This window comes from Motacilla alba, chromosome 3, assembly GCF_015832195.1.
Source record: "Motacilla alba alba isolate MOTALB_02 chromosome 3, Motacilla_alba_V1.0_pri, whole genome shotgun sequence".
In the NCBI taxonomy this organism is placed as follows: Eukaryota; Metazoa; Chordata; class Aves; order Passeriformes; family Motacillidae; genus Motacilla; species Motacilla alba.
This window is the reverse complement of record NC_052018.1, coordinates 80,007,061-80,022,877: the sequence shown is the minus strand read 5'-3', so window position 1 is coordinate 80,022,877 and position 15,817 is coordinate 80,007,061. Positions and strand designations below refer to the sequence as shown.

General features: G+C 39.2%; 1 protein-coding gene across 1 annotated transcript; it reads left to right on the top strand.

Annotated features, from left to right (window-relative positions):
- The first annotated feature begins 46 nt into the window (after positions 1-46).
- On the top strand, positions 47-14,582 carry CEBPZ (CCAAT enhancer binding protein zeta). The gene is made up of 16 exons (XM_038131264.1): positions 47-254; positions 640-2,156; positions 3,219-3,450; positions 3,768-3,942; positions 4,291-4,379; positions 4,837-4,890; positions 5,595-5,697; positions 6,573-6,641; positions 7,835-7,901; positions 9,186-9,286; positions 10,635-10,692; positions 11,703-11,911; positions 12,894-12,977; positions 13,438-13,499; positions 13,586-13,667; positions 14,380-14,582. Exons 1-16 carry the CDS (start codon positions 96-98, stop codon positions 14,517-14,519), a joined length of 3,201 nt encoding a protein of 1,066 aa, XP_037987192.1. The 5' UTR covers positions 47-95; the 3' UTR covers positions 14,520-14,582.
- The last annotated feature ends 1,235 nt before the right edge of the window (positions 14,583-15,817 follow it).

The window sequence follows — 15,817 nt, the reverse complement described above, 5'->3', positions numbered from 1 at the left end:
CCTCTCCTGGGAGGAGAGGGAGGCCGCCCGCGGGAGGCCGTGACACGGCGGACGCGCGTCACGCGTGTGCGCGGCAGCGCTTCCGGCGGGCGGCGATGGCGGCCGCGCTCTGGGACTTCGGCGTGGGGGAGCGGAGGAAGGCGGGCGGCGACAGCGGCGAGGAGGAGGGCGACGACGATAGTGATGGAGAAGCAGAAGGCGGAGATGCGGGAGCGTTCACGCTGGAAGAGGTGCTGCGCCTCGGCGGCACCAAGGTAAGGGAGCGGGGCAGGGAGCGGGAGCACGTGGCGGCCGGGACCCCCATCCCGGGACGGGCCCTTGCCGGGAGCCAGGCGTGCGGGGGCCCACGCAGGAGCTGGGAACAAGTTCTTTGCTCAGGAGCTGGTGAGGCACTGGGTGAGGTTGTCCACAGAACTTGTGGATGCCACATCCCTGGAGGTGCCCAAGGCCAGGCTGCGTGGGACTCTGAGCAACCTGGTCTAGGGGAAGGTGTCCCTGCCCATGGCCGGCGGGTTGGAATGAGATGGTTTTAAGGTCCCTTCCAAACCAGATCTTTCAGGGATTCTGTGGGGAAGCCTTGGGAGTCTTGGCAAACCTTGCATCAGATCTCCCCGTGACAGCTGTGCCCTGTCTCTGCAGCAAGATTACCTCATGCTGTGTGCCGTGGACGAGGAGAGCGAGATGGTGGATGGCGGCAAGAAGGACACGATCGATGACCTGAAGGAAGGGGAGCTGGAGGCGTTCGTCAGCTCCCTGGGGCTCAACAAATATGCAAAGAGTTGCCTGGTGGTGGAGGGGGATGAGGATGATGGTGGCAGCAGGGAGAAGGAGAAGCCTCCAAAGAAAGAGAAAAGCAAGAAGGAAACAAATCGTCTTTCACTAGAGGGGAAAAAGGAAAAAAAAGGAAAGGAAAAGGCAAGCAGTGTGAAAGACAGCAAGAAGAAGCAGGCTGGCGGTGATCAGGGCCAGCAGTCTTCCGCAAAGAAGGAAAGGCTGGAAGAAGATTTCGAATTTCATGCTAGGCAAGCAATCCTGATCAAACCGGGGGGCAAGTGGTATGATCTGGAATACACCAACGAATTCTCTCCAGAGCCACAGAATCAGACACTTTTGTCCAAGTATAAGGCCCTCGCCCAAAAGCTGTATGAACACGAGACAGACCTGTTTAAGAATAAGACAGACTATCAGAAGGGGGCCTCTTCTGCATGGATTAAAACTGTCGTGTCCTCAGGTACCTTGGCTGACAGGATGGCAGCGATGACCCTTCTCATCCAGGACAGTGCTGTCCACAGTCTCCAGTTTGTTGAGAACCTGATAAACCTCATAAAGAAAAAGGGCAGCAGGCAGCAGAGCCTTATGGCTTTAGACACTTTCAAGGAGCTTCTCATTACAGATATCTTACCAGACAATCGAAAATTGTGGTCTTTCTCGCAGCGACCACTTAATAACATAGTGCAGATGTCGAGTGGCAACAAGGATTCAAGAGACAGGCGGTTGATACTTTGGTACTTTGAGCATCACCTGAAGCTGCAGATAGCAGAGTTCGTGCAGGCCTTGGAAACACTGAGCCACGATTGCCTGACAGCCACGAAATCCCGAGCGCTGGCAGTTTCCCACGAGCTGCTCTGTAACAAGCCTGAGCAGGAGAAAGCTCTGCTGGTTCTGCTGGTGAACAAACTGGGCGACCCTCAGAACAAGATCGCCACCAAAGCCTCTTATCTTTTAGAGACATTACTTCACAAGCATCCAAATATGAAGGGAGTAGTGTGCAGTGAGGTGGAGAGGCTTCTGTACCGCTCAAACATCAATGTGAAAACTCAGTATTATGCTATCTGCTTTCTAAATCAGATAGTGCTCAGTCATGAAGAAAGTGCATTGGCTAACAAGCTGATAACTTTGTACTTCTGCTTTTTCCGGAACTGTATAAAGAAAAAAGATGTTGAATCCAAAATGCTCAGTGCTCTCCTTTGCGGGGTAAACAGAGCTTACCCTTACGCTGAGACTGGTGATGAGAAAGTGAAAGAGCAGATGAACACCTTGTTCAAAGTTCTGCATCTTGTGAACTTCAGTACCAGTGTCCAGGCCCTGATGCTGCTGTTTCAAGTGATGGACTCTCAGCAGACTGTGTCGGACAGGTACTATGCAGCACTGTACAAGTAAGTGGCAGGTTTGCATTTGTATATAAATTTCATTTTAAGAAGTAGTCACCATTAATTTAAAGTTATGTAAACACTTTGCTTTTAAGATCTTGCTAGTTTTGTGTTTCATTGGCTAAAATTTCTGATGTTTTGTAGGAGCTGGAAGAAAATGCATGTGATTTCTTTGATTTAACATGAGGATAAAAACAAAAGATACTGATAGGTCCTGAGAACACGTGTGCATTTCATCCTTTGCCACTCTTCTGGTGGCTTGCTTTACTTCCAGATGTTATTTGAAACTAATTGATAAGTATTCCTTCTGAAATCACTTTTACAGGTACTAGCTTGTAAAGTAATTAGGCCTGTAAATAGCCTAAAACCTTGTTTCTTTTTTTTTTTTTTGTCCTTATTTTGAGGAGGAGGAATTTTATCTTAAATTTTTTAGATGATTTAATTTGTGTAGCTGGAAAGCTTTGTGTTATAAAAATACTGCTTTTTTTCTTGTCCCAGTTGGTTGTTTAGACTCTTTATAGGATCCTTACAGGCTTCTGTTTAGATGACCCAGGGGAAGTTACTGATTTTTTAAAAAGGGAATTCAGGTTCCCTGAGGATGTGCAGTGCATTCAAGGGCCTTACTGTGCTTGGCAGCCTGGAAAAAAATTGGAGTAGAAAATGAGCTTGCCAGTACAAATGTCTGATTGTGAAGTGTGCTGATTTTTAACCATTTGCTTTATTTTTTTTAAACAAATGAACAAATCAGATTAGTTTCTTAACACTGAATATCTCAAATTTTGAAACTATTTTCAGTTGAACTCAGCTTCTTTTTATTTTCTTGCAATATTTTGCTTACCAAGGTACTTTGGTTTTTTTTAAAAAATCTTCAGTGTCTCATATATATCCAGAAATATTACATGGCTCTTGACAGTTCAGGATTGATCTTAATGGTATGCAATACTGAGGAGCAAACTCTCCCTAGTTTTTTAGATGGCTCTCTGGAAATGTAGGTAATTGTTGTTAATAGCAGTTGTTCTCCTGTGTGCATTGTGACAATCAGCAAAATTTCTTCTGTGTGTCCTTCAGGAAGCTTCTAGATCCTGCTTTAGCAACGTGCTCAAAGCCATCCATGTTTCTAAATCTTGTCTACAAGTCTCTGAAGGCAGATGTCGTGTTGCGGCGTGTGAAGGCCTTTGTGAAGAGGCTGCTTCAAGTCACTTGTGGACAAATGCCACCCTTCATCTGTGGGACCTTGTACCTTCTGTCTGAGCTTCTGAAAGTAAAACCAGAGTTAAGGGTCCAGTTACAGGATCACGTGGTATAAGATGGTTTCTTCATCTCATTGCTTTTTCAATAAGAGCTGTTTTCATAAGCACCTTTTCCTAACTTGTCTTTTAGTAACTATTTGCTAAGATGTTTCTTGAGATGGGGCGGGACCATTATAGTTGTGTGTTCTAAGCAGTAAAGTTCAATTTTAAGTGCTATATAAAGGACAAAAATCTGTATTTCTTAAACATCAACCATCATTTGGTTAAATCTTTATAAGTAGCTCAAGAACTTTAAGTGTTTTTTTCTAAAAAATCAGAGTAAATCTGGAAAGGAAAAGCTGTTTGCTAATGTTTTTTTGTTTTTTAGGGGTCAGATGATGAAGAGTGCTTTAAGGATCAAGAAGAGGCTGAAGAGGATGAGGAAAAATTTGTGGATGCTGACAAAGAAGTAGAAGATGAAAAGAGAAGTACATTGGAAAGTTCTGCTAAAACAAACAATTCAAATTCATCAGCCTCGTGGGTGCATCATCTGAATATGGGAGGTAATTTGGCAAGAAAATACGTAATTCAACAGCTAAGACTCCATAACAGAGACATGTTGGTCAAGAGTTGTTGTAAGATTAAGTGATTAGAACGTTCTTTTTGTTTTTAAATTGGTTGAAAGCAGCCACTCAGAGCAATTTGTGTGTTACCTCAGCAGTGATGAAAAGACTCTTGTCTAGTGTATTTCACTGTGAAGGGCAGCTGAATACAGCCTTTTCCTGCTGCCAGATGAACCCCTGGCCTGTCAAGCTGGGAGTGATGGGCAGCATTACTGTTTTGGGGAATTGAGAATAAAACTCTTACAAAGTTGCCTGAGAAGATTTGTTTGGCTCCCCTCCACCCCACAGGCAGGAAGAGTGAAGCTTCCTATGATCCTATGCACCGAAGTCCTTTATACTGTGGTGCTGAAAGTACAAGCCTTTGGGAATTGAAGAAGGTAGGACATTCTGGAGTTGCTGTTGTTGAGTTTAAAAGTGTGGCCCTTGTATGAAGAGAGGAAAAATAATTTGATCATTCTTGAAGTAGCTGCTTGAGTAACAACAGAAAGGTTAAAGCTGACACGTTGTTCAGCTTTATGCTTGTATATGGTCCATACAATTCTAAGATTCTTCAGTAGGGAATAGGAAGTTTTTAATTGGAGATTTGGACAATAATGATATTTTTTGACTATTGAAACTTAGCTTTGATCATTAAAGCTTTTTAGTGTTGACTTAAATAAAATTGTAAGTGAAAATGTATTTAATGCAAATAAAAGATTAGAACTTGAAGTTCTTCAGTTGTTAAAGTGCTTTATCAGCCTTGCACGATGTGTATGTCTGTTATTTGGTAAGTCACAGAGTGGTCTGACAACATATTTTTTAATTAGAAATAAATAAATGACTCATGTTTTTCAGCTTTCTGAACATTTTCATCCATCTGTGGCCCTGTTTGCAAAAACAATTCTAGAAGTAAGTGCATTTGCTAGCTTGTTGCTTTGAAGTTTGATATTTTATGTTAGGTGTCTTTTGCCATTTGAAAAAATACATTATAAAGTCTCCTTGCACTTTGTGGGTAACTAGCAGGTCTGCAGAACTCTTATCATACTCTAAAATGCCAAGCTTTACATAGAATGACAATGTTATATGTAAAGGAGACTGCTCACAAAAGTTTTAGTTTTGTAGAAATGTAGGTATTATATAATTCTTAAAGCTTTATAAGAAGTTTTTTTTAATATATTTTTATTTAATTTTTTTTAAATATGGGAAACTCTACTACAGGAACAAATTCTTTTTAAAATGCTGTTGTATGCCAAAACCACTCTAACTTCCACAAATATGTATTTAAAATATTTATTTTTCATTTGAATATATGGTATTGAAATGATGTTGAGTATTAAGTGCTGTTAGCATGGTACATTACAAGGCAGTTTATCACCGAAACAAAGCAAAGGAGTTGTGGTTTAGTTAAGCAGATAGTGAAATTGCAAAAAGAATAACCTGATCTTGAACATAAACCAGATCATGTGATACAGTATCCCGATTATGTGATACAGTATTTTTAAAGTATGTTTTAATGTTGTTCTTGAAATGACTGAGTCCTCTGTGTTTAGATGGTGTCTTTAATATTAATGGTTATTTAATATTAATGGGTTTTGACTTTTTCCTTCTTTCAGGGAAATCATATTCAGTACTCTGGTGACCCTTTGCAGGATTTCACGTTAATGAGATTCTTGGATCGCTTTGTGTACAGAAATCCCAAGCTCAGCAAAGGCAAAGGTAGGCACTTCTCTGTACCACGTGATCTTGGTTATAGGTGCTGTCTGAATTGTCGTTCTCTCAGATTGGCCTTGTCAGGTATTTGGGGTGCATGTGGTGGAACAGAGGAGTGGGATCAGTCTTCAGGGCTGCGGGAGAGATGTCTGCAACCTGGAACCAGCTGACAGCCACATCCTGCTGGCCCTCATACCTGCAGTGCAGAACTGCTCACTTTGCAGGAATAAGCAAGGGATAGGGAGATGTAAACACTACAGAATGGTTGAGGCTAGAAGGGACCTCTGAATCATGGGCTCAAGCAGAGACACCCAGAGCAGACTCTTCAGATGGCTTTTGAATGTCTCCAAGAGTGGAGACTCCCACTCTGTGCAACCTGTGCCAGTGCACAGTTGTGCTCACAGTAAAAAAGTGTTTCCAGGTGTTCAGGTGGAATCTCCTTCATTAACTTAGTGACCCATTACTTGATTTCTCCAGTATGCCCATGTCTGCCTTATACTGGAGAGTCTAGACCTGGGCACAGGGCTCCAAGTGTGGTCTAACAAGTGCCAGGAAAACCATCAGCCTTCTTTGCTGCAGGGACACAGTGTTAACTCACAGTCAGCTGGGTGTCCACCAGGACTAACAGGGTGTTCTTAGCCAAGCTGCTTTCCAGCTGGGCAGCCCCCAGTGTATACTGATACCTGCGGTTGTTCCTCCTTCAGTGCAGGACTTTGCTCTTCCCCTTGTTAAACTGCAGGAAGTTTGTGTCAGCCCATTTCTCCAGGCTCTTGAGGTCATTATGCATGGCAGCACAACCCATTGGTCTGTCAGCTGCTCCTAACAGTTCTGTATCAATAGTCATAAAATAAAAATTCTCTTTGATTTATATTCTGATACAGAAAACACCAGCAGTGTGGTAATGCAGCCAAAGAAGAAGCAGTTTATGAAGGATATGCAGAATCTTGCAGGTAAGTCTGCCCTTTAAATCAGTTAAGATTATGATGACTAAAAAATCCTTGGTTGGTTGATGTAGATGTGCCACCTGTACTGTCTATACTGTTTGTCCTAGCAATAAAAGAATGTGCCATCAGGAGTGCAGTGATCATGCCTGATGTTCAGGATCACACCTCATCTTCTTGTAAAGATGTATGGAATCTTCACAGATGGAACTTTGGATTTCTTGAATCACTTGAAGAAAAAATTATGTAGAGAAAGTCAGTTATTCTGTAGCCATTTTTATTCTGTTTATTATGATTGAAAAATGGCTTAAAATAAAAGAAAAATGAATCTATATAATTATTTAAATCACATTAAGTTCTTTCATTAAATTATATGGATTGCTCCATACAATGCCACAGCTGCAGCTGTTGTTAGGATGAGTGTAAGGTATCTTTGGCACTGTTATTTTGGTAAGAGTCTTCCTGCCTCCAGAAATAAGCTGCCTTTTGTCCAGTCCCACTGTTTCTAACAATCAAGAGTAGGATTTAGTTTAAGAACCAGCAGTTAAAAAAACAGAACAAGCTATCAGTAAAACATTCTGCTTGAGGACAGAAGAGGTACCATCTTCAGTGGCAGTGTCTCTGTAACATTCCCAGGGATGTGCTTTTCCACCAGCTTTGGGTCTGTTGTGTTGCAAAGAGGTTTTAGTTATGCAGATTATTAAGTACTGGTGTACTTTTATGGCTGGTTTTACAGCTGTTAAAGCTGAAAGTAGAAATTTTAGCCGATACACTTTGTCATATTTTTTTTAGTTTATTCTGAGTTGAAGGAGCAATTTAGGAGCAATTCTGTTCTGAGGAATATACTACTAATAAATAAACAAAATAGTGGTCTAAGTTTCAAGAATAAGGAAAAGCATCTTAAAAACCTGCCCCTGTTCTGAAAAGTGAACAGTATTGTTACATCGAAGGTGGCTGACACTGAGATTACACATTTGAAGCCTTCTGTACAAAGTACTCTTTTGTCTATAGTCAGAATTGCTTTGAAGAGGTTTTGAAGAGGTTCTTTTGAAGAGAGTTTGAAGAGGTTTTCAGATAAGCTCCCCATTATTGAATGCATGCCATTGTGTGTCTGCTTCTATCTGTATGTGCTGCTTAACCTCTGGAAAGAATAACCAGCATTTCAACTTGGGGTAAAATCAGTTCTTTTTTTGTTTTTGCAGTCAACAGTAGAGAATTCCGGGCCAAAGATGAAAGCAAAATCCCAGTGGATGAAGTGTTCTTTCACAGGTAATGGAATACTTGTGAATGTTCATTTTAAGTGTTGTTTTTTTAATGCAGTGCCATTAAAACCGACTGCATTTTGTAAGTATTCTCTGGTATTTCAAGTATTTGCAAATTTTGATTAATTTGAATAACTTAGTGCTTTTCTTGGACATAATTTTAACATTGGAGATAATTTGTCAAAAGTGCTTGGGAAGGAATATCACCTATGAACAAAGGCAATTGGGGCTTGTAGTTTTAAGTAAATTAGGTAAGCTGACATTACAATATAGAAGCCTTAAGTAATGGGTAATGATGAATATCTTGTGGGTTGTAATTCTTATGCATTAGAGGTATAGATATAAAAACTGTAATGTAACTTGTTTATGTTATTAGCATCAAAGTTTATTAGAATGGAACATAGCAAAAGAAAGAGGAGTTACTTTTTGAGTATTTAGATTTTTATTACTTATAGTTCTTTCTATGAATTTCCTTTGAATTTCCTTTGAGATTATGATATAAAAATGCAGTTGTAGTACTAAAATTGAAGTGATATGCATTTGGCAAAGATTTGTTTTTATTAGATCAAAATACTGATTACCTGTGTCTCCTTAGGAAATTATTATTTGAATTAACTTCATTTATTATAAATTAATTGATACTGTGGTATTGAGGAATATACTACTACTAAATAAATAAAACAGTGGTGTGGTGTTAGTTTCAAGATTAAAGAAAAGCATCTTAAAAACATGCCCGTCTGAAAAAATTAACAGTATTGTTGCATTGAAGATGGCTGAAACTGAGATTACACATTTGAAGTCTTCTGTACAAAGTACTCTTTTGTATATGGTCAAAATTGCCTTCTGTGTTTGGTGGTTCTTTAACATGGAATGAAGGTGAAAATGGCTGACAGAAGATAAAACTTAAGGCCCAAAAGAAGAGGACTATGTGGGAAAATTTAATAAAACTTGATGGGTAAATGTCTTCTTTATCTTTTCCCAATTATATTCAAGTTGAATTTGATCCTCTCTTCCTTCTCAGTCTAAGGTAGATTTTTACATTTTTGTTGTGATTTTTTATAAATTCATTATGTTAAAAATAACTTCTGCCATCTTTGGCCAGTGAAATTTCATTGTTTTAAGTATTACAGTAGTGACTGATTTTTTGAAAAATAAATCTCTTGATTTTAGATGTGTTTGAAACCATCACTTAGAGTTTTCAACTGGCAACATACATGGGAAACAATTTGCAGATTTTTTAATAAAAAAGTCATAAAGATCATCCCCTGTAATTTTGTGTCTATTATTTCAGATTTTATTCAAAGTTTGATAAGAAGAGAGAGAAACAAAAGCGTCTGGATGATGAAGAAAGTGTGGAAGATGTGGATGATGATGAATTTGAAAGAGTATTGGGTAAGGCTGTGTTCTTTCTTACAGTAACTATCCCAGGATTCCCAGATTTTTCAAATTACTAATTTATCCTTTTTATAGTTCATATTGTGTAAAAGAACCAGATAGAGGAATATGGCAGTGGGAGAAAACTGGCTTTCCAGTTGTTCTTGTGCTACTGCAGAGAGCAGTTCCTGCTATGTGCTGTGTGAGCCGCCTGGGTGGCTGTTTGGAAGAGGCCTTGCTCCCACCACTGCAGTAGTCAGCTTGTTTTAGTACCTGGGAATTGTCTGATTTTGGATTTACACTCATGAGTGTTCCTGCCCTTTTGTTCTTTTCCTAATGTCGGCTTAGTAACCGTTTCTAACAGCATGTAACATTTGTCTCTACTTTTTCTTTACTGCTGGGCCTTTTTCAGTCTTGCTTAGTTTCTTTCATAGTTTCTAACGTCTTTCATGAAGTTACGAGTTTAGGAAGGTCATTGGCAAACTTCTGCAGTAGCCTTAGCTCTTCCTGTAGAATGTACTTTGCTTTGGAATTAGTGTATGATTTGTTTGAGAATTTAAATTTGTTAGTGTACCAGAAAGTGTCCATTATTTTATGATTTCAAATTTTACTTATATGTATTTGAAAAGAAAAATACAGTTAAATCTCCAGAACTGTTTTGTACAGTATTTTGAGAGAATTCTACATTCTTTTATTAGGGCTCTTAGTGACTCAATTAATGTGGTCTTAGTTACAACAAGAATCTGTTATTAATTGCATTTGTCTTTTATTATTAGTGTCTCTAATGAGAATTTGCTTCATAAATTCAGAAGCTTCAAATAATGACCTTCTGTCTGAAAATTAGATATTTTGCAATGCTAGAATCCTAGAATAGCTTGGGTTGGAAGGGACCTTCAAGATCATCTCATTCCATCCCTCCTGCTATGGGCAGGGACATGCTCCACAAGACAGCTGCACAGAGCTCCATCCAACGTGGCCTTGAACACTTTCAGGGATGGGGCATCCACAGCTTCTCTGGTGCCTGTTTTAGTGCCTTACTACCCTCACAGTAAATAATTTTTTCCTCATACCTAATCTAAACTCTTTCAGTTTGAAGCCATCCCCTCTTGTCCTGTCACTACATGCCCTTGGAAAAAGTCCCTCTCCAGCTCTCTTGTAGCATCCTTTAGGTACTGGAAGGCCACAGTAAGGTCACCCTGAAGCCTCCTCTTTTCCAGGCTGAACAACTTCAATGCTAGGAGAGGTCCTCCAGCTCTCTGGTCATCTTTGTGGCCCTCCTCTGGACTTGCTCCAACAGGTCAATGTACTTGCTTGATGCAATGACTTGCAAATTTCTTTGTAGTAATAACATTTTTTTTCTCCCTAGATACTTTTGAAGCTGCTGATAATGCTGTTGTTGGCCAGGATGACCTTGATTTTGCTGGGTAAGACTTCAGATTAGTTCTTACTCCTCTTGTCTTAATATCTGTATAGAGTTTTACTCTGTGAAACTAGATAGAACTTTTTCAGAATGATTCAGAATATCACCTTGCAAAAAAGGCAATATCAGATTTACATTGAGTAATGCAGGTTTTCTGCATGTCCCAAAATAGTTCATGATGACTTTGAGATGCTTGTAGTCCTTAAATGAGACCTGTAGTTGGATTGTCTTAATGAATTAAGTAATTAAGCGTTTATTTTATACCATGGAGTGGCCCAGTAAGCAGTGTAAAATCTTGCTTTTCATGGTCTCAGGTTTCTATTTGAGAATCACCAAGTACAAAAGGAAGCAGAATGAGGCATAATGGCACTGCTGCCATAAGAACTGGCTGTAACTGGACCTGACACAGTTAATAAGCTTTGTGAGATCCAGAGTCACAGAGCTCAGTTCTCCTGCAGTCAGCACTTCCATTAATCATAGCATCATTTAGGTGGGAAAGGAACCTTTAGTTTCATTGAGTCCAATTGTAAATGATCAAGCAGCTTCTATTTTACTCAAGGTATCTACAATGCAGCATTTGAATTTGCACAGACTTTTTCCCTTGAGGCAACAGCAGAATTAAGGTCTAAACTCCTAGTGAAACCTGAAACATTTTTGTAATCTTGATGGTGTTTAATAGAGCAGTTTGTGTTTTACAGAAAAGACTTTGTGAAAAGGAGCAAACACACAGAGGAGATAAAATACTCAAGCTGTCATTTCTGCTAATTTCAGAAGAGGATTCTCTTCAGAACTTCTTAAAATGGTTGACTGTTGTAACACAACTGCCTATACTAATGTTGAAAACATACCTGAGTGTATAATATGTAATATTTTAGGTCACAGCCTACATTTGCAGTAGTTTGCAATGATTTTGAACTTTCCTAACATAGTGTTTGCCAGTAGATAGATGTCATCTATATGCAAACAGTATTTTTCCAATTGAAGTGCTAATAAGCTTGTTACATTTTCTTGTAGTAATATAAAAAAAAATCCCAAAGGCAGCAAGAAAGGCCAAGGTGGTGAGGGATCTGGTGCTGACTGGGAGGATTCTGATGATGAAGATGACTTCAGCGATCTGGATGATGAGGAAGTCTCCTTAGGAAGTATGGAGGAAGACTTTGAAGAGGATATGGATGAAGAGGGAGGTGTATTTATGGATGTGTCTGAAGATGATGATGACCTAGGTAAAGTGCCATCTATTACTGAAAAACAAGAAGAAAAATCTTTAAAAATAGGTTACCTAATATGTAACTACATAGGCAAATCCCAATTTAGTTATCTAGGTGGGAAGTTTGGCTTTTAAGCAAAGAAATGACAAGTTCTTCTCTGTACAATGAAGTCTTTAAGAGAAGCATTTCCAGGCACAATCTCCTAGGTGAGAGTGGGAATTAGGCATCAAAAACTTCCAAATTAGACATGTTTCTTTCATTCTGAAAATGTATATACAAATAACTGGCTTCAGTAGGCAGAAATACTAAACGAGCTCAAGGAGGAAAAAAAAAATCTGGTAATTGATAATTATTGTAGTTCTTCAGACATAGTTAATGTTGATGGTTTTTTTAGATGACATAACTTGTATTGAAATGGTTGTCTCACAAGTAACAGCTTACCCTTGTAATACAGCTATGCACTCAAGTTTTTATTACCACTGGAGTAGTAACTAATTCTTGTACCTGCATGGTTTCATTTTTTCACCTGAAAAGCACAGTTTACACTTAATACAGTGCATGTGGCTGGAAAAGCAGAAATCAGTGGAGTATTTCAATGAATAACTAAAGGTCACAGGAAGATGACTGAGGGTAGAGAAGGTAAACTGCTCATAGAGTTGTTAACACAATCTTTCATGAGATTTATTATTTCACCAGACTTAAAGCACAGACATTCGAGGTTTACCTAATGCCTGCTTTTAGCTTTTGTATTTTATGTATCATAGCATCATTCTCTTCTGGTGCTGTGGAAACAACATAGAGAACAGCACACCAAAGACCAATTTTTAATGGTCCAGCTTGAGGAAATACTGCATTTTCTTGTGTGCACTGCCTTTTAAAGACTTGGACCATTAGGACAAATACACCTAAAAAGGAATTTTAGTCTCTGCTGCACTTTAAATACATGTACATAGTGTGAAAATTGGAGACTGATGTATTTGGGTATTTTCCCTGTCAGACTCGAACAATGACAAGCAACTGAAATCCGTCAGTAAAAAGGGCAAGAAAAAGAAAGATGTGAATTTTGCGGGATCTCTGGAAGGTAAGAAAACACTGACATGAAAGCTGAATAGAAATAAAATAGTCCAAAAACCTTTGGAATAGAGGGATCTACTACAGTAGATTATCACATTTTGGATCTAGGTTCAGATTAGAATAAACCATAAATGAAAAGGAGGTTATCCCCAGCCAGCATAATTCAGAGTAACAATCTGAAGAGATTTCAGGAGATTAAAGGAGGAATTTTGAAGGATAAAGTTGTACTGGTGGTTGGTACATCTGTTACACCTAATGCACAGATTTGTGCTATTTAATTCTTGGTTGGAAACTCTTTTATTTCCTTTTCTTTTAGAGGGGATGGGGAACAAAGATTTCCAACATAACTAATTCATATAATCTCATTAAGAAAAAGTTCTAAACATTTAAAACATGGTAAAACTTTGTTTTGGTGTCCTTGGGAACTTGAAGTTGTGTCTCCTAAGAGTAATACTCTTTGTTTGAAGGATCCAGGCGAGGAAAGAAGAGAAAACTCCAAGATGCTCGTATACTGGCATCTGCAGAAGAGGTGAGTTTGATCAGTGCTTAACAAAAAGTGATCAAGCATTTCACCTGTTGCTTTGTAACAGAATACTAAAATTTCTCTCTTTAAAGTTTGGCTATCTGCTGGATGAAAATGCTGGCTCTAAGTTCGACAACATCGGAATGAACGCCATGGCCAACAGAGATAATGCGAGTAAGTACATGCTGCAAGTAGCAGGCAGCTGTCATGCTGAAGTTCACTTCTTTCCCTTCAGGTTCTGTACGTGAAAGATGAAGCACCTTTAACTGAAACACAGGGTCAGAAACCACACACAGCAGGGACAGTAGCTCAGCATCAGTAAGACCTGACAGTTTTCTCCAGTGACAAGGGATGCCCAGTGCTAAATATTAAGCGGGAGTAGTGGAGTGAATAAGGCTTCAGAAAAGAGGGAGAGGCTGTTGTCGGCCCTTTCACACTGTGAACAGGGACAGGCACTATGGTCTTTGTCATGCATTTGTGTGAATTCTGCTAAGGTAAAGTGTCCTTGATTCCTTGGGAAGGGAAGGCATTAAGGTGTTGCTGTCTTTACCTACCTATTGGACTGTCTCCTTGCAGTATCAGTGAAGCAAAAAGTAGTTTTCCCAAAGCAGTTCTAATGAATTATGTGTGTATAGGATGGTTGAATAAACACTGCTGCTAATGTAAACGTGTAAAATACAAAGCAGTGTCTAAAACTCTGAAACGGTAGGGTTTGTTATGTGAAATGAAAAAAAAACCACAGCTCTCTGAGAAAAAAGGCAGTTTGCACTTTATTAACTTTCATAAATACAGTAGTCAAGTTTGAACTTTGACGTGATTGATCTGTATGCCACATCATGGTCAGAGGTATCCTTCGGCTCCTAAATTTTCATCTTCCCTCCTACAGATGTCAAACAGATCCAATGGGAAATAGAGCGTGACAAGTGGCTTCACAACAGGGATGTGAAAAGCATCATCAAAAAGAAGAAACAGTTCCGGCATAGAGGGCTGAAAAACAAGTACAAAGGCAAGAAATCAAGACGATGAACTTGATGTGGACATTTAAAAAATAATTATTCTAAAAGAGTTTTTTATTTAATCACACATCTTTCTTACTTCAGTTCTTGCTGCTTAACCACGTCATCTGGTCATTCTCCCTTATGCCATGAATTCCAGATCGCTCATTGGATTTGTAATAAACTGAAAAATAGGAAAATCCATGTCAGCTCTAAGTTAGACATATCTGACGAGCAGCCCTTTGTGGCTGGTTTTATTCAGTGTATAACCCTCCAGCTTTGACATCTCTATCCAACAGTCTGACACTCCAGCTGTGCTTTAACAAGAAAAACTTCTGCAGTGTCTCCTAGGTAAGTTTTAAGCCATCCTAAGATATTGTTGTATATATTAAGATGCAACAGAAGCTTCAGCCATCCTTCTGAAGCCAGTGACTACAAACCCACCTTCCAGAATCAATGGAAACCTCTTCTGCATTGTGTATCTGAAATCTGACAAGAAAGATAAATCACAGTTACTATCCCAGCATATATTAAGATGAATAATTAAATGCACTATTTTTCTAACTAGAGTTGTTTTATTAAAATTTGTTTAAGTTTTGTTAGTTACAGCCACCATCAAATAATGTGATAGGAATTTATTTTTTAAAAATAATTTCAGAAACTGTATTCAGGTTACTCATACGTGCAGCCCCATCATCATGGTGTTTTCTGAGCTTCCTCACCATTGTGATAACAAAGTCCTATGATTCACAGGAAGCTGCATGCCTCTCACAGACTGACATGCAGGTAAAACCAGGGAAATTTTGTTTCCTTGTGCAGATTTAGATGTTCACTGAATGGTTCTGTGGGCCACTCTGACAACCCAGTATAAAATCACAACAGGTTTATGCTATGTTAAGTATTTACAGCAGCTCGTAAAAGGATGTTAGTACTAGAATGGTTAACACAAAGAAAGCAGTAAAAGCCTCACTCTTGAGTTCACTGAGCTGTTAGATTAGCCCACTGCACCTTATAGAGCTGCAATTATGGAGAATATGCAAATGCATGTAAGAATTGTGAAAGAGGAGAAAAAAATCCCAAAGATGAATGCCCAGCATCAAGTTACAATAGGCTGAAAACATCTGTTCTCCATATTTTTGTTACATGTATTTTCTAATAAAAATGTAAAGATGACTAAAATTTTAACAGCTTGACATCATCTGGATCCTGGAAAACAAATGCAAACTGATGTGAAGGTAAAGCTCGGCTTGTACTTGAAGACCACATCACTGCTGAAATGGGTGGATTCTTGCCTTCCCAGCCAAAGCAGCAGCTGCCTTTTGGCTTGCC

Bases quoted from the DNA above. Each gene is read 5' to 3' on its own strand.
- CEBPZ (XM_038131264.1), top strand. From the start codon at position 96: ATGGCGGCCGCGCTCTGGGACTTCGGCGTGGGGGAGCGGAGGAAGGCG. The intron at 3,943-4,290 runs GTAATTTGGCAA...TCCACCCCACAG, and splicing joins GCATCATCTGAATATGGGAG to GCAGGAAGAGTGAAGCTTCC. The intron at 11,912-12,893 runs GTAAAGTGCCAT...TTTCCCTGTCAG, and splicing joins TGAAGATGATGATGACCTAG to ACTCGAACAATGACAAGCAA.